The sequence below is a fragment of the Ruditapes philippinarum genome, unplaced genomic scaffold (genome assembly GCF_026571515.1).
Source record: "Ruditapes philippinarum isolate M1 unplaced genomic scaffold, ASM2657151v2 ctg572_1_1_1_1, whole genome shotgun sequence".
In the NCBI taxonomy this organism is placed as follows: Eukaryota; Metazoa; Mollusca; class Bivalvia; order Venerida; family Veneridae; genus Ruditapes; species Ruditapes philippinarum.
In genome coordinates, this window is record NW_026866705.1 from 22219 (window position 1) to 39318 (window position 17100).

The 17100-nt window shown below is 32.4% G+C and overlaps 3 protein-coding genes across 3 annotated transcripts; 2 read left to right on the plus strand and 1 right to left on the minus strand.

Moving 5' to 3' along the window:
* Positions 1-284: 284 nt before the first annotated feature.
* On the minus strand, positions 285-2013 carry LOC132733414 (cytochrome P450 1A1-like). The gene has a single exon (XM_060720061.1). The coding sequence runs from the start codon at positions 1948-1950 to the stop codon at positions 448-450; it is 1503 nt and encodes a 500-aa protein (XP_060576044.1). The 5' UTR covers positions 1951-2013; the 3' UTR covers positions 285-447.
* A 1158-nt stretch (positions 2014-3171) lies between these two features.
* Positions 3172-7914, plus strand: LOC132733415 (uncharacterized). Its single transcript, XM_060720062.1, has 5 exons — positions 3172-3309; positions 4723-4835; positions 5155-5286; positions 5734-5928; positions 6337-7914. The coding sequence occupies exons 2-5, from the start codon at positions 4742-4744 to the stop codon at positions 6924-6926; spliced, it is 1011 nt and encodes a 336-aa protein (XP_060576045.1). The 5' UTR covers positions 3172-3309; positions 4723-4741; the 3' UTR covers positions 6927-7914.
* Positions 7915-10380: 2466 nt separating this feature from the next.
* On the plus strand, positions 10381-17003 carry LOC132733418 (transmembrane protein 208-like). The gene is made up of 6 exons (XM_060720066.1): positions 10381-10524; positions 11510-11605; positions 12231-12290; positions 13549-13652; positions 14361-14445; positions 15602-17003. Exons 1-6 carry the CDS (start codon positions 10519-10521, stop codon positions 15728-15730), a joined length of 480 nt encoding a protein of 159 aa, XP_060576049.1. The 5' UTR covers positions 10381-10518; the 3' UTR covers positions 15731-17003.
* The last annotated feature ends 97 nt before the right edge of the window (positions 17004-17100 follow it).

The following is a 17100-nucleotide window of genomic DNA, read 5'->3' on the forward strand; positions in this document are numbered from 1 at the left end:
ATTAGTACATATGATTATTGCTTGTAAAATGAATACAGTGTTATGGACTAAAATAATATACTTTCTTCGAAGTAGAGTTTTAATCACTTTGCTATGATTAAATGCATGTACCTTTCGCTTATAAGGAAGTAAGCAAACATATATTTTTTCATGCAAATTAGAATGATATGTTTTGCAGCAGACATAATGGTTTATATTTACACTTGGTTAAAAATTATTTTGTCCGGATGGGTCAAATGTATATATTTGCCTTTTTGGTATTAAATGAGCATAACAATTTAAAACTTTAGGAAACATCTATTTACTGTTTGTAATTTGCAAATGAAATAATTTGAAATGAACACAAGATGATTTTTAGGAGAACTAACAGACTAAGAAAACTTATTTTAGACTATCACTTTACGGCCCTACTTTTTGATGTATCAACCTCGTTATTCCAGACGATGCTTACAACCTTCTTTTTACAATAACTTTAAATGGTTTTGGTGAGAGTATAAGTCCCCAAATAGGATCAAGATCAAGGTCAGACCCATCAGCCTTCTGAAGTGAGTAACGCTGTAATAACGTTACAATCACAATAAATATGTTCATTTTTGCCATAGTTTCGCCTGGGCATTGGCGTCTACCCGCACCAAATGCCATTATATGAGAGCACTTTTCCTTGTCAAGTTTTCCAGAATCATCAAGAAGCCTTTCTGGCCTAAAGTTTTCCGGATCTCCCCAATATGACTCATCATTTGCTACTGAATGAAGGTTGAAGAAAACCACAGTATCTTTGTCAATGTCATACCCTTGCAATTTTGTGTCATGAAGAGTGATATGAGGGATGGCGAAAGGAACAATGCTTGTTTTTCTCAAAACTTCCAGGATAGTAGCCATTACGTATGGTAGGTTAGCTTGGTCGTTACCAGAAATATTCCTGTTGCTGCCTAGTTCTTTGTCAACTTCTTCCTGAGCACGCTTTTGGACATCTGGAAACATTATTAAGTATAGAATAATAAACATGAGTGTATTACTTGTTGTATCGAAACCAGCAACTTGCAATGTCGAAATTTGAAATTGTAAAAGTGTTGCTGATATATTACCACTGCTGTCCTGATCGGGCAGGTCGCTTGACAGATCACATAATGCATCCAAAATATCCCTGGTCTGTCCATCTTGAAATGAAATCCTATGTTCAGATATCTTAGATTTTGTTATCCAGTCAGTTGCTGTCATGGCCTCTTTTACTTTATCCACTTCTGCTTTAAAGAAATACCTTAACCATGGAATAACGTCAACTAGATTACCACTGGATGCAAATTTGTTAAAGGTTTCAGTTGATTCAATTATTAAGTTTAAATGTGGTTTAATTTCATCTTCTTTTCCTCTTCCAAACAGCATTTGGTATATTGCACTTATGACAGTCAATTGAATATCTAAATTGATGGATACGGGTTCATCGGTTTGATATCTCAACAGCTTTTCCGCCAGTTTTTCAGCTTCGTCCCGAAACAATTCATTTGGAGAATAATCGCAGTTTTTCGTGTATTTTCTCATGGCCATAGTTGTCCGTTTTCTAAGTTGAAGATACTTTGGAGAAAAATTACAAAAAGATAAGCTTTCAAGACCATCGAATGCTTCCCTTATCGCAATTTCCGTAGCAAATTCAGGTCTACCAGAAAAGACATCATCCTTTCGCTCTGCTGCATCTTTAATGGCTTCGTACCCATTGACAATAATTGTATTCCAACTACCAAAGCGGATGCTGAAAATATCTCCGTATTTCTGCCGCCATTTTGAATATTTTTGCTCGGGTTTGTTACTTAATAAAGGCAGGTGTCCAAAGATAGGAAATCCCCAAGGTCCAGGGGGGTACCGTTTTTTATTGAACCACTTTGCCCACCATGCAGCCAAACTCAGTGTAATGAAACCCAGTAGAATACCACTTACAGATACTGATATATCCATTTTTATATAAAGGAAACGATGTAAATGTGCACAATATCGACAACCTAGATAATGAACTCACGTCTATAGCTGAACATTTATATATATGCTTGTTTAAATATGACCTCAACTGTAAATACCGTTAACACAGCATGTGGTCGTGTTTATCATAAACCGGTTTTACATATTTAACTCAAACACTTACATTATTTGAGAAATGAATAGATATCTAAAATCCATGTCATAATCTTTATACTTTATTCTAAATGAATTGGGGAAACTGTTTGTTTAAGTTGATTAGTTATCTTTCCTGTTACTACCGGATTTTAGTTTTATTATAGTCTGATGGCTAATTTACGCGGGGCATCGGACGAAAATACGAAATACGACAATATATACAGTTTATTGTATTTTCGCCACGCGGGGCACACGGTGAAAACATGATTGTACGACGAAGTCACAAATTTGTCCTACTTTGTCGTTTTTTAGTTAGTTTTATTTTTTTGTGTGTGTGCGTGTGCGTGTGTGCGTGCGTGTGTGCGTGTGTGTGCGTGCGTGTGCGTGTGTGTCTGCGTGTTCGTGTGCATGCGTTCGCCTTTTGTTGGCATGCTGCTTTACAAGGAATTCTAATACGTTTTTTTTTGTGCAGTTTTGAACACCGTTACAGTTGAGAAAGGTAAAATAGTTGTTGTTTAATTTAAAATGACAACAACAACTATTTTCCTGGCAATATGTGCCTACTTAATTTAACCTTTTCCCTAATTTTCTTTCCTTTTTTATCTTTATTTTTCGTTTTGCTTTTGGTTTCTTTGTTTGTTTGTTTAGTCCTTTTTCACGACATTTAGAGATGGAAAGCGGTTAAGGTACTTTGCATAGAACTGCTTTATTCATGTAGAATATATTGAATACTAACTACAGTGATCAATGCATGGAATGTACTGGTCTGTCACGTTATAGAATTAAGGAGCAACGGTTTATTCGGTTTAATTGGTATCGAATGAAATAAAACATTGAAAATGTTCCAACTTCACATCGTGGTGTTTATGTTACAGTCATACTCTCTGTACATGTATGTATATTTAACTAAAATATCGAAACAAGTCTGTGCTTATATAGTTCTGCTTCATAAAATGTTACAGTTTAATAAATGATTCTTTGATCAGAGATTGATTCACTGCATATAATTATCTGTACTTTGCATTATAAACACATTTATTTATTACATAGTGGTTATAACGGAAGCTGTAAACTTCATTCTTTGGTCGAAACGCATTAATCAAATTTGACAAATTGTATAAAAGAGAAAGGAAAACTAAGTAAAGGTACATTCAACATTTTATATTAGTGGAAAACATATATTTGGATTATTGATATATCTAGGTGAGCTTTTACTTGTAAAACATATGACTATGACAGCTGATGATGTAAAGTTGAGTACAAATAATACTGAATTCTACTGGACGGGTACACACCTGTCAAACCTATATTGCACGAGGAGCTAGCCGAATCCAACTGAATCAATATTGTTTTAAACAATGCATTGTGATATTTTTATTACACACATCCATTTTTGACATTTTGGCAGAGCTTTGTCACTTAAAGTACAAAAAAGGATTAATTATGAATTTGTAGGAATTTGGAAATTAAAACGAAATTTATAAAATCTAAAGAATAAATAATTTCAATTTCACACCATCTTCTTCTCGTTTCCAAATTCAAAAAGTTTCATATTAAATCCATATCGCACCAATCTAGGCTCGTTTTGTTTTCATTTTTTGAGAATCCGAAAATGAATAGACTAGCTCGTACAGTTGCAAAACTTAAATCAGACTCGGCTAATATATCGTTTGATATAGTTTGTACTCTCGTTCATTAGAATTCAGTAATGTACTAAACAATGTTTAATAACCTCATAATATTATCACGTGGTACAAACACTAAAAAGACATTAGTTTAAATTGAGCTTTTTATATAATTTGCTGATCATTGCATGACTGGATAAAATATAGAATAACCGTCTACAATTGTGTATGAACACTTCACTATTTACCGGAAAAATTAATCTTATTAATATGATTGTTTTAGTTGGATTGGTTGGATTTAACCTCAGAACTATTTATTAAAAAAAAAACACTAATAACATAACATAATAACATTAAAAGGGTTTTTTCGACATGGCGAGATTTGAAATATTTTTTCCTGATTTAATGTACCATTTGATGTTGGTCTGGATCAATAACTTGTACACAAATCATCCAGTCACACTCTTTTTTCAGAATAATTATTTTAATTGTAAAAACATAACTGAAACTGAAAAACGTTTAACACATAAAACTCAAATCAGATAAGAAAGTAAAATAAAATACGATTTTTAATTATGTATGTATACTTTGAGCAGTTTTTTATTTTCATTTGCATAACTCTTCGTTTTAAAAGCAGTTAATGCTTTGTAAGAAATCCAAGCGTTTTGTTTTAAGATCGTGTGATCTTCAGTTGAGTTGCTTAGAATGATTTTCATCATATGTTCATATCAGATGTTTTATCATACATTACATTCTCTTTCACCTTTTTCTTGCATTCATCATTTTACTATATTCATCATAATTAATCTCGGTGTTTTACCGTACAATTTGTTGTTTGTCAGTTTAAGTAGAACATTGTCCATTTCAGACTGTTTTGCCACAGAAAAATGGTAAAGCATTGATTGTTAGAATGATTTGACATTGTGCACCTGTAGGATTGTCTTCCCCAATGTTTTGACATTATAAAATGGTGAAACCACTTTTTTTTCAGAATGATTTGACATTGTAAAATGGCGGAGGCATTGGTAGAACTCTGTTACACTCACCCACATCTTTATAAACTTTGTAACAAAGTCAAGTGTATACCATGGCAACAAAAGTGCCGTGAGTGAAAATTTCTCTATTTCATTTTAACGTTGAATTACTGCTAATAATTGAATATTAAAAACATTTCTAGTTTAAATTGATATATAAGTACTGTGAATTGTTTGGTTTGAGACCCATTAATATTTAATTTTTTTTCATTTAGTGGCAAATCGGCATTTCAAAACCATTTGACCATTTACACATGAAGAGTGAATACGCCTCTTCGTAAAATTTACGCACAAACAATCACTTAATTTGTCTATCAGATCGCTAATTGCACTATAACTTCCACAAACCGCAAATATTTTTGTATTCACTTTGTCATTTTTGTTTTCAGCATGTAATGCGGATTCAGAATTTCAATGTTCTCTGGGAAATTGTATTCCTCTAAAGTTAAAGTGTGATGGGCTACAGCAATGTATGTATGGTGAAGATGAAGAAAACTGTCATTTGACAAATACAACTGAAGGTGGGCTTATCAGCACGATGTTTCTGTAATATGATTTTACAATGAGGTAACTGAGGAGCTGTCAGGTTTTTATAAATATTAATTTGTTAAGACCTTTTAGACCTCTATCCACGTATTTTTACATAGAGCACACCTATGGTCATGCTTAGTTAAACATAAAGATAGCGAAAGATTCTAAAGTACAATTAAGCTTCGAAGGTTCACTCACACATAACATGTATAAGTTGGACCAGTTGGGCATGCTTATGCTTCTCAGTAATACATAATTATACACATTAGCTATACAGTAATGTTGATTTATATACAATGGACTTAATATGATGTACTTTAGAAACCAGGAATTGCCCAGATACTTTTCCACGTATTTATTGAACAGCCCTAGCTCGTACATCTCAGGTAAAGTATTCAAAGCTTTTAACAGGTATAATAAATTGTTTATCATTCTAGTGACGGAGATACCAAAGGTTGAGGTAACAGATAGCTATAAACCAGAGCCGACGACTTCAGATGAGGGGTTGTCTTTACCAGTGATGGTCACTGTTGTGTCTTTTTCCGTGTTCATTATAATTCTTTTGTTCATTCTTCTATGTTTCTATATCACAAGTAGACAGAAAAAGGACACGTCCAAAGAATCACAGTCAGGTATTATAAATAATTATAGGTTATTTAGTGTTGAACTGTACAATACGAGAATAATTATGTATATCTGGACGAGTAAACACGGTCGTGAGACCATATTGGATGAGCTGAAAATAGGTCTAAGTATATCTCTTATTGTTCATAACACTTTTATCAAAATCAAACTCGAACATCAAGCTTCCTTTTTTTGCTGGTTGTATTATTGCGCTAACGTGGAATGTCAAACACACACAGCTTTGAGGTATTTGTACGTTTATTGAAAGAGATATGCTGAAGGCGTAGCTTTATAATGTTATGATTATGTGTGAATGTAGTCAGTAAAAATTCGGTCATAATCTAATATAATTATGAAAAATGATATCATTATTCTGTATGACATTTTCTTTTTCATTTTGTTAAATTTTCTAACAGCATCAGAGCCACTTCAGAAGAGCTACATGACAGGAAATGTTGAAGATGCGGACTCGTCAGATCAATCCAGAGGGACCTTTAAACGAAGAGCATACCGTCCTACCAGGTTGGATCGTTCAAATTATTTACCCGTGAACGTCAATGATTTTCAGTCAGACTACCAGGTGAATATTCATGAGGTGAATGACGATGGCGATATTTTCTTAGCGGATAGTCATTCGTCCGCAGATCCTGGAAACGTTTGCGTCAAGGGTAGAAACATGGCCATAAATTCTGATGTTGAAATATATAACACAGATATCAACAGCGAATTTAGAGCCGATGGTTTAGGGAAATACACGTTTAAACCAACGTTAAACTACATGAAAAGCAAATCGTGTCATGATATAGATGAGGAAAATGATAAGTTATCAATGAGAAATAGTTATAAACAATCCTTTCCGGGTCAAAGCAATCCACGATCGACATCGACCTCTGACAAGGGTAGGGATAAATTCTCAACTAAGTTCGCTTCAGGCCTGTTATGTTCATCTACTCCAAGACAGTGTCATAAACAGTCAATAAATTATATCGATGTGTCCGGTGTATGACATGATACTCTGGTTCTCTGAGAGTCGCCATTAACTCCGACCCACCCGGAAATGGAGCTAGATCACTGTCAAAAGACGCTTTTAAGATGTGTGCTTAGTGCTTACACGTTAAGGGACAACAGTTTTGGTTCCTTTGTCGTTTTTATTCATTTCAAAATATTATTTTCCACAAATCAATCAGCATAATATTTGCAGATGTGCTCAAACACCTTTGTTGCACGTCCTTGTATATCATTATTTGTGTCATGCCATAATATTTATTTCCATATTGCATGGAATAAAGTTGCAAATGTTTATCTGATATCTGTATATTGTGACAGTCATTTCATGTAATGAAGTTTTATTTAACAAATGTGTAATTTTCTAGGCTACATATCGCTCATTATATGCAGTCATTTATTTAAATGTTTTCATTTGATCAACAAGTGGCATTCTATTGTTCATTCGTTGCAACAATATTGCTAAGCTATCTGAGAAAATAACTTTTTTTATCTAATGTTAATGCATGAGCAGTGCTATTTATTCATTATCTTCATTGCAGTGTTTCTTTCTTTTTATATCACTTCGTCTCGACTTTAATTATATGTTTTATATCGCTGTTATTTATGTTATCTCTGTTTTGTCTTCAAGCTGTGCCTTTACAATTTTATATTTGATAATTCATCTCCTCTGCTATCAATTAAATAAAGACAGTTAGTGTTTAAAATGCTAGCGTTTAAAATTTTCACAAAGCTTTCTATTGTTTGTGTTCAGTAACAGTTTCCAATACCGCTACTTATTGTCCATATTTTGATTATTTTACTTTTTTGCAATCAGTACATTATTAATTGTAGTGTCTTGGTTGTCTTGGTATACAAAAGCCAAAATATCACTTTGTGTCATTTTTGCTAGTTTTATGACTAGCAATTTCACTTGCTTTATGTTGTAAGCATCTTACATGTACATTCTATTAATCTGTAGGCGCAGTTGTGTACAAATAACAAGAAATAGGAAGTTGCAAACAATTTAACTTTTTATGGGTAAATGTATTAGGTTTTAATGCCAGGAACATCTCTGAATTATAGCATCAAATATTTTTTTAAAAAACAATGATGATATTAATTTATGTTCATATCGCTATCGCTAAGAATTTTCTAAAGATTCGTCTTGACTATAAACCAAATACGGTTTAAAGCCCATCAGATATTCTATATGAAAAAATGATTGTTTTCTATGGCAAAGCAAACAACTTGACATTTTATTTAAAGAAACATATTATCCTCTTCCCACAGAATATAATTGCTGTGTAAGTTCAGAATGTAAGTCATACAAGACCATAAATTGTGCATTGGAAAGTTTAAAGAGTTTGAGGATGTAGAGCATTGTTTCATTAAAAGGAAAGAAGGAAAATTCAAACTCACCTGCAGGATTTTCACAATCTTTGCATGATTAAAAAGACTCATTGATTAAAAAAATACAAATCTTCCGGCTCACCATGCAGCAATGCTTTTACTTTTTAATTATCTTCATCTAAAAGTGAGGTTTTTGGTTTTTGTCTCTTTTTTAAGTAATTTTTCAATACACGACCAGGAGACATAAATCTGGAGTCGTGCTGCTTAAATGTGCATAAGCATGATAATAAATATTTAATCCCTTGAGATTTAAACATTTTGGACCTTCTCTTTGAACAATTATTGTAACCAAATACATGTATATACAAAAAGCCCCTTTAAAATGTCATTAATTCTTCTCATTTTCATTCTAAGTATTAGAATATATATATACCCGTACTTTAAAATCTAAAACAAAACATAAAGAATAGCCTTTATGCTTATAGCTACACAAGTAGGTCAAATCAACAGACATATTGCAGATACTTCAAGTATACCCAACTGCTCATAAATGACATGTTGATTAGAAAAACAGATGGGAAGAAATAAAATGACTCGAACGAATGACCACTGGTTCGGTAGTTTACCACTTTTTACGGTGGTTGGGAATATTGTTCCTTGGAACTGCTTGTTGGACTCAACGGGTACTTTTTAGTTAACGAGACAATACCTACCGATGTAAAAATATTCATCGATCGGTACCCGAAAACAAACAACGGTCACCGAAAATTAAAAGCAAGGTTTATGTACGGGGACCTACACATTATAAATATCCTGCACGACAAAACTCCCAACATCATCATTATATGTAACCATGGAACAACACCCGAAAAAGAAACACATCTATTCACTGCTATATCTGAAACAATTTCAAGGTGCCTGCATGAATAGATAAAAATCTGGAAACAAAGTGATCCCTCGGAAGCATTAATCACAACAAAATTACAAGAGAATTGCAGACTCGGTTTGATTGAGTCTGTACATGAGGGATAATGAATACGTGCAACATCCCTCATGCCCCCTAGCACCGGCTTGAGCGGTACTCAATTCTCAACACTTAATAGTGCTGGCATCAATGATCCCGAAGGACCAGAAAAATATAACAACACTAAGTGAAGTACGGGGCAACTTTTTACAGCTGCCACACAGAACTTGACACCTGCTGTTGTGAAGTATAAAGATTAGGAAACAAAGTGATCCCTCGGAAGCATTAATCACAACAAAATTACAAGAGAATTGCAGACTCGGTTTGATTGAGTCTGTACATGAGGGATAATGAATACGTGCAACATCCCTCACGCCCCCTAGCACCGGCTTGAGCGGTACTCAATTCTCAAAACTGAGAAAAATATGAGTACTAAATTGCAAGAGTAGCCAAAATGTGTTACTTCACAAGTACTATTATTTGTTATTTTGTTTCCTTTCAAGAATGTGTTTGTTGAAAGCATGTCCGTCTTGCAAGGTTCCAGGAGTTTAAAGACTTATTACAGTACTTCAACGATAAATGGTCATATATTCACCAATATTTAATGTGTACAATACAGATTCAATTCAATGTTTCATCAGCTATATTTTGTTTACAATATGTGACCTATGCCAACGATCGTCATAATTTTTTTATATCTACCAATCATACAACAATAATAGGCAAAACAATCATTTAAGAGAAAAACGTCACTGTATGTTATAGCATACTGTATTAATACGCCGTGCAGACCATGATCTGGTGGATGTTTTGACTTTAGAAAACAGAATAGAATACATTAGATATACAGATCATTTTAACCAATGCAAAATAAATAAATAAATAAATAGAATTTTTAACACAGTCAATTAAGAAATACACATGCAGTCAATTAAGAAATCGATAGTGTATACATTCATATATATAATAAACAGTCAACAACGATATTTCCGTGTCTTTTGATTTCAGATTGTAAATTAATTTAGACAACTTATCATTCTGATTAACAAATGATAAAACATTATTTGGAATTTCAATAGGTTATGATTTCTATTAATTTATAGAGAGCAACATTTTTTGGCAACTAAATTTTTTCTTTGGAATTTTTCTCTCTTTGGGTTCAAAACTATGATTGTCGCCCTTGCTAAAATACTCTCTTCAAAGGAGAATTTAGCCGGCATTTGGGAAGTTAGATGTGGCAATTTTTTGACAGGCAGTGTGAAGTATTTTACCCAAAACTGACAATTGTACAGACAATATGCCGGTAAGTTTTGAAAAGTAATGTCTTCTTTTAGGTTAATAAGATTCCATGTTAATGAAAAATAATTTACGTATGGTAAAATAGTGTCTTTTAACTTATTTTGCTTATCAAGATTCTAGATAACTAAACAGCTAAAATATTGTAATATTTTGTATTCACGATATAAACATTATCTTAACTTTTTATTTATGGTAGGTCATGAAAATAGAAATTGATCTATTTTGAAAACAATTTCATTCAGACTATCGTAGTACTATGACTAGTACACTTACTGTTACAGATCTGATATTTTTCCCAACTTAATCTAGGTTTTTTTAAACGCATCAACACGCATTCTTTTCCTTTGTTGCATCAAGTTAGTTGTATTTATTTTACTTCAGACATGACACGCCCACATAACATATCTTAAATGTTGATCTGTAAGTTTCATACTCTGGCGAAATCTGATGCATTCCTACACCCTTCATTTAAGTTTTGTTGGAGGATATTTTTTTACTTTGATGTTTGAAACCATTCTGATTTGCTTACTGAAAATACAACACTACAGTCAAGATTACTGATTAGATGACCAAGATAAATTAACAAATCGTATGTATTAACATAATAAAGCAGTAGACTAGTCAGAGAGGGTCTTGGGAGTAAAACTTGCATATTTTCCGAGTTTATTTTTTGTTGTTAATCAGATCAAAATTATAGTTGACATCATAAATTGATATGGGGCCAGCAGACCTGATTTTTAATGCATATGAAGGAATCGTGACACATCTTATCTTTAACTGTCTTCTTCACAATAATGTGTCTGTTTCCTTTTTAGTATTTTGATTTTGAAACCCTTTAAGACTGAAATTAATGATGATTATTTTCAAGTTAAAAACAGAAAAAGTCTGTTCTTCAAAGCATACTGAAGATTAAAATATATTGAGAGATCATACTTATTATGTATATTTATATTTGTGGAATAAGCATTATTTTTATTTTATATTCTCAGCCAAAAGGAAAACAAGGAACTAAGGGGCAAAAACAGATTGAAACAGAGAACAAACAGACATTGTCATTTTACATGTACATTGTTCTTTGTGTAAATGTAAGTATCAAAATATTTGACATCAGTGAAAAAGTGAGAAAATGAAAACATATTGCTTTTGAATTTAGAAGTTCCATCTCAAGCAAATTGAAGTATTGAAATAATTATGTCAGTTAGAATTTCACAAACAATTTTTTTTCTATAGTCTTTCTTAAAAAAAATTACATTGATAATAGCACCTTGTGGCTCACAGTGGTTGAGGGGCTGCCTTAAAGAGTTAAGACACCAGAATTGAAGCCACCATTTATCCCTAAATGATTGTAAGAGGGGACTAACTGTGTTTGAATTATTACTGTCTATAAATCTCTTAGCTCCAGCAGGAGAAGTTGCTTTGACCCCTGGTGTTGCTTTAAGTTTATAACACCCAAGGTTAGCCAAAACATTTTTCCTGTTTCAGGGCCATAGGACATAGATTATGTTTATGCGCCATAAAACCAAACAAACAACAAAATCAGTGATTATATCAACTGGAAGTCATTTCGTTATTATAACAGCTTTTCATGTTAAAATAATGTTTTATATAGTATATTGATATTATTGATAATAAAAAAGTATTATACTGTTTAGATTTTGATTTATTTTGTTTCCATTTGACATTAAAAAGTTAATTTTATATTATTTTCAGGTATTATTTTATGGTGTCCAGTATATCCTATTCAGCGAATCATTTACAACATTTTACATTGTAAGTACTGTATATAAATGTGATTATTGATAAAGTCACTAAATAGAATAAAATGTTTATTATTTAAATTTTATTTAAATTAGATTCAATCTGGCACATTTGTTTTGTATTGCTGTAAATATGTTTTGATTGGTCTTCAATGTGATGAACAATCAAAAGCCATATTAATATTATGTGTATTTTAAATCCCATGGTTATTTCATTAATATATAGTTCTATACACAACTAAGACCGTCTTCGTGGTTGAGGGGTTAGAGTTGATGACTTCTAATCTAGTTACCTCTCTGGCGTGGGTTCGATCCCAGGAGATGATTTGGTAGTTTAGTGCTAAGGAAGGTAGTCTAGTACTGGTGTAACTCTCCAGGAACAATGGTTATGAAACTACCCACCTATATGACTGAAAAACTGTTGGGGAAAAGGCATAAAATGAAACAAACAAATACACAACTTAAGTATTTTGGTAATGAAATTTCTTTTATTATAGATTGTTCCCAGTTCTATACAGGACAAGATTTAGTACAATAACCCTTACCCCCTCAGCCTGCTGACATCAGTTGATTTTCCCCTTGCAACTAGTGCAGACCAAGATCAGATGGAACTGCCTCCGTGGTCGAGGGGTTAGAGTCGATGACTTCTAATCCAGTTACCTCTCTGGCATGGGTTCGATCCCTGGGAGATGCTTTGGTAGTTTAGCGCGGAGGAAGGTTGTCTAGTACTGGTGTAACTCTCCAGGAACGATGGTTAGGAAACTACCCGCCTATATGACTGAAATACTGTTGAAAAAGGCGTAAAATGAAACAAACAAACAAACAAAACAAGATCAGCTGGTAAATCCTTGCCATGACTACTGTCAGATCAAGGTCTGCACAGTTTGCTATTCAGTCAGTACTTACTATTTTAAAGATTTTTCCTTAAAATGATGAATGATTTTGTCTATTTGAAAAAATAGTGGTGTGAGTCCAGGTCAAGCTAAACATTTACTCACTCTTTGATATTTGGCATCCATGGAGGGACCATAATCAGGATCGCTTCAAAGCCCACAGGAAATTTGTGGAGGAATGACAATATAGTTGGGGAGTGTTTGATGGTTTAAAACTGTGCACTAATAAGAAGAGATAATGTATTAGTGGCTAGATAGCACAGTCATGAAGAAGAGATATTGTACCTTAAGGTCCTGGGATAGAGTCCTGGTTAGGTTGCTCATTTTTCTCACATAAATAAAAGACTCAAATATATTTCTTTTAAACTAACATTACAGGTATTATCATTGTTGGCACTATGTGTTTATGGAGGTTGTTACAAGTTCATGAGCAGTATGGCTGGACAGGGAATAGACATAAATATGGAATCTGGAATGGCAGAGTAAGTTGTGTATTCAAGTGTCCATTCTATTTATGTTACTCCTTTCTGACTATAGATGTCAAATAAGATTTTTTTGCACTTTATTTATTTTTTTAATGTACAAAATATGTAGATAATCTGTAGAAATGCAGATTGCTTGCATTTTCATGCAAGAAACAAATGATACTTATTTTGCCATTGTAAAATTACCTTTTTTCTGATTTTTACATAGATATTTTGCTTTTGTAAGATTGCTTTATTTTCTTAAAGGAACTCCTTTGAGGTTCAAAAGCCTAAAAACATAAATTCTGAATTACTTACATATATTAACTGGGACACTTAAATAAGAAAGACATGCAAAAGATGATAAAGAAATACAGTAATGTATGCTCAGAGATAAATTGAAAATCATATTTTTATGCTATTCTTAACCTATTTAGGTAAAAAGCATTGCAACACTTCAATTATGGGTAATTTTTCACAGATTAATTATTCTGGAAAAACAGAGAGAGCCAATGATCTGAAATTTTGGACACAAGTTATTGGTGTGGACCTTCATCAAACAAAACATTCATTTCTAAAAATAATTTCCAGTCTCGCTATGTTAAAAAACCTAACTGTCTGTGGAGTCCCTTGAAAGTCATAAGAATTTCATGAAGATTTTTGAAGATTTTTTTGTATACAGCATGTAATAATGTTACATACGAGTATCTTTTGTTATATTTACAGGCATGCAAAAGATGTGTTATTATTGACAGCCATTGTTGAAACCTTAGCATTGATCTCAAATTATTTCTGGTTATTTTGGTTTGTTGTAAGTATTGTTTTTTTTAAAAAAAAAACCTTTGTTTTGTTTTTAATAATATATGGGGTCATGGCCCTTTGTACCAGAAAGAATAATAACAAAAGAAATAGCACTGCAGACCATATAAGTGGCATGTCCATTCATGTGTCTATCCCATGCTACATTTGTATAATTAGGAAATTATTTTGTTTAGGAAATAGTAATCAATAATAAGTGCATTGTTGTAAAATAATGCATAATGCATGGCTTGAGTTCGAATGCACAAAGGCTTATAAGTTTAATGAATTACAAAACAGTTGAAAAAATAATAATAATCTCTTTAGCCATTTTAACATGGTTTTTTTTGTTTTTTTTTTAAATTGATAAAATGTTGGAGATCATTTGTTTTATTGATGTCATTTGATATGTAAGCATTTTTTATCTGTTTGAATGGAGAATATGTGAAGCATGTTAGAATATTTTTTAAGAAATTATTTATACATGTTACTTAACAGAGAATATGATTGGACGAATTGAATTAACTGACAAATAAAAGGAACAATTCAACTGACAGTGATGAAGCTGACTTTATGTAATGGAATTGCCTTTTAGTTTGGAACAGTACATTCAAAACTGAGTGGGGATTTCAATATCAAAATAATTTTAATACAAAAATTGAGCTACCAACAGTAAAGAGCCTCTGCAGATTTGCATGATAGGTGGCCCTGAATAAATTACATGTAGAATATTTGAGGCCAAGACTAATCATTCTAGTAGAATGCATTATAACATTAAGATATACAGTGTAACCTGTACAGAATGGCCACCTGTAGAGCAGTAACCTCTGTACAACAATGGAATAAGATCTTCCCATATTAAGATTTAACACTGAATTTAACCTCTCCAGGTCAACTGTTGGAGAGATAATATTCAGAACGGAAACAGAAAATTTCTTCTTTTTCTTCAAAGTTAAAGGGGCATAGCTCTGCTAAAAATCATCGAACCATGACCAAATTCGAACTTGACCTGGGCATTCCTTTGATGTATCCGTATGTCAAATTTGAGTTGAATGTGTACAACTGTCCAAAACACCTCAGCAACAACCAAACTCTTTGCCCTTCAATAGGAGGTGCTCTTTAGATTTTGTACTGTATAATAATAATGATTTATAAATGTTTAATTGCAGGCACCTGGCAGAGCATTTTATTTACTTTGGGTTAATATATTATCCCCATGGTTCTTCCAAGAAGCTCCGGAAGTTGACGAAAAGAAGCAGAAAAAAATGGACAGAAAACTAAAACGACAACAACGATGAAATTTTAGTTTTTAGGCATCAAAGAAACTTTTATTATTGACCCTCTAAATTATTTGGGAATTTTACAGTTGTGTGATACCATGAAATTCAAATGCACTCTTGAAAGTTTTCGTTGAAATTTATTCATGCATAATGCTTGATTAAAGAGAAAAGGATGGATATTGATTGGAAATAATGTTCAAAAAATTATTTCTGCTGGGCAGAAGTTTCAGGCAGCAAGTGTTGTCAAGATTTCATGAAAATGGCAATTTTTTAGGGGAACTTAAATTGAATTTTTACCTCACTGTTAATGTGACATGAAATCATCAAAGCAATATCAATGAAATAATTTTATGACTTTTACTCATGTTTTACTATTTTGTTATACGTTTTTATAAGCAATGCATTTGTCAAGTTATTTATCACACTATTTTGGTTGCTTGAAACTACTTGATAGATTATTGTTGGAATATTCATTCAAACATTACAAGAAAGAGCAACTAAACACACCAGTGGCAAGTCTTTCTATATTGCATGTTGTCTGCTAGTTTACTTTTAAAAAGTTAACTGTCTGGTTAGTGTTTGTACTCAGGTGTCAAATTGAGGGCACAGATAAGCATCTAGTGGGTTATATTCCAAAAGCAAAGCTGAAATGGTGCCATATTATCATAAAACTGTTGAAGAATCAAAGATCATGATGAAATGATTTTTTATGGATATTTTTGTAGGACATGTGTTACTTAATGGCATATGTTATATGGAGAATATGATTTTATTCAAGGCATATAAATATAATTCTTGAAAGGGCAATAACTTCTTTCATGGTTGGATGAGCAGGGGTGTCTGGCAGCCGCAGTCTTATCCATCAGTGTAGCTGGAAAATCCACCTGTTGACATGCAAAGTGTCTTGAAATGCATTAAAAAAATTGAGTATTAATTTGAAAATGATAAAAAAAGTTGTATACTGATGCTGAGATATTGTTTGGTGTTGGCCAAGTTAAGCATATATACAGGTATTGTTATTTTCAGGGTTCTTTTAAAAAAATATACTTCTTGTATCTTGTTAACAGTTGTCTTTGAACTATTATTAAATAAAATTTGTACATGTGTATGAAATGTTTTAAGTAATTGGTTCAGTGGATTTTTGACTTCTCTTGGATGACAGGATACATGTTTCATTTGAACCTTGGCCTAAGTCTATACAATTTATGTTTGAAATATTTTATTGTCATTCCCTTTAATTACAATTTGTTTTCACATTTATGATATGAATAAAGATTTTATGAAAAACTAAGTTGATGTTAGCATTTTTGTATTCAAACATGTCTGATGACTTTATGTTACATTTAATTTCTTATTTTAAAGGGTATAAAATTGATCTTTATCTTATG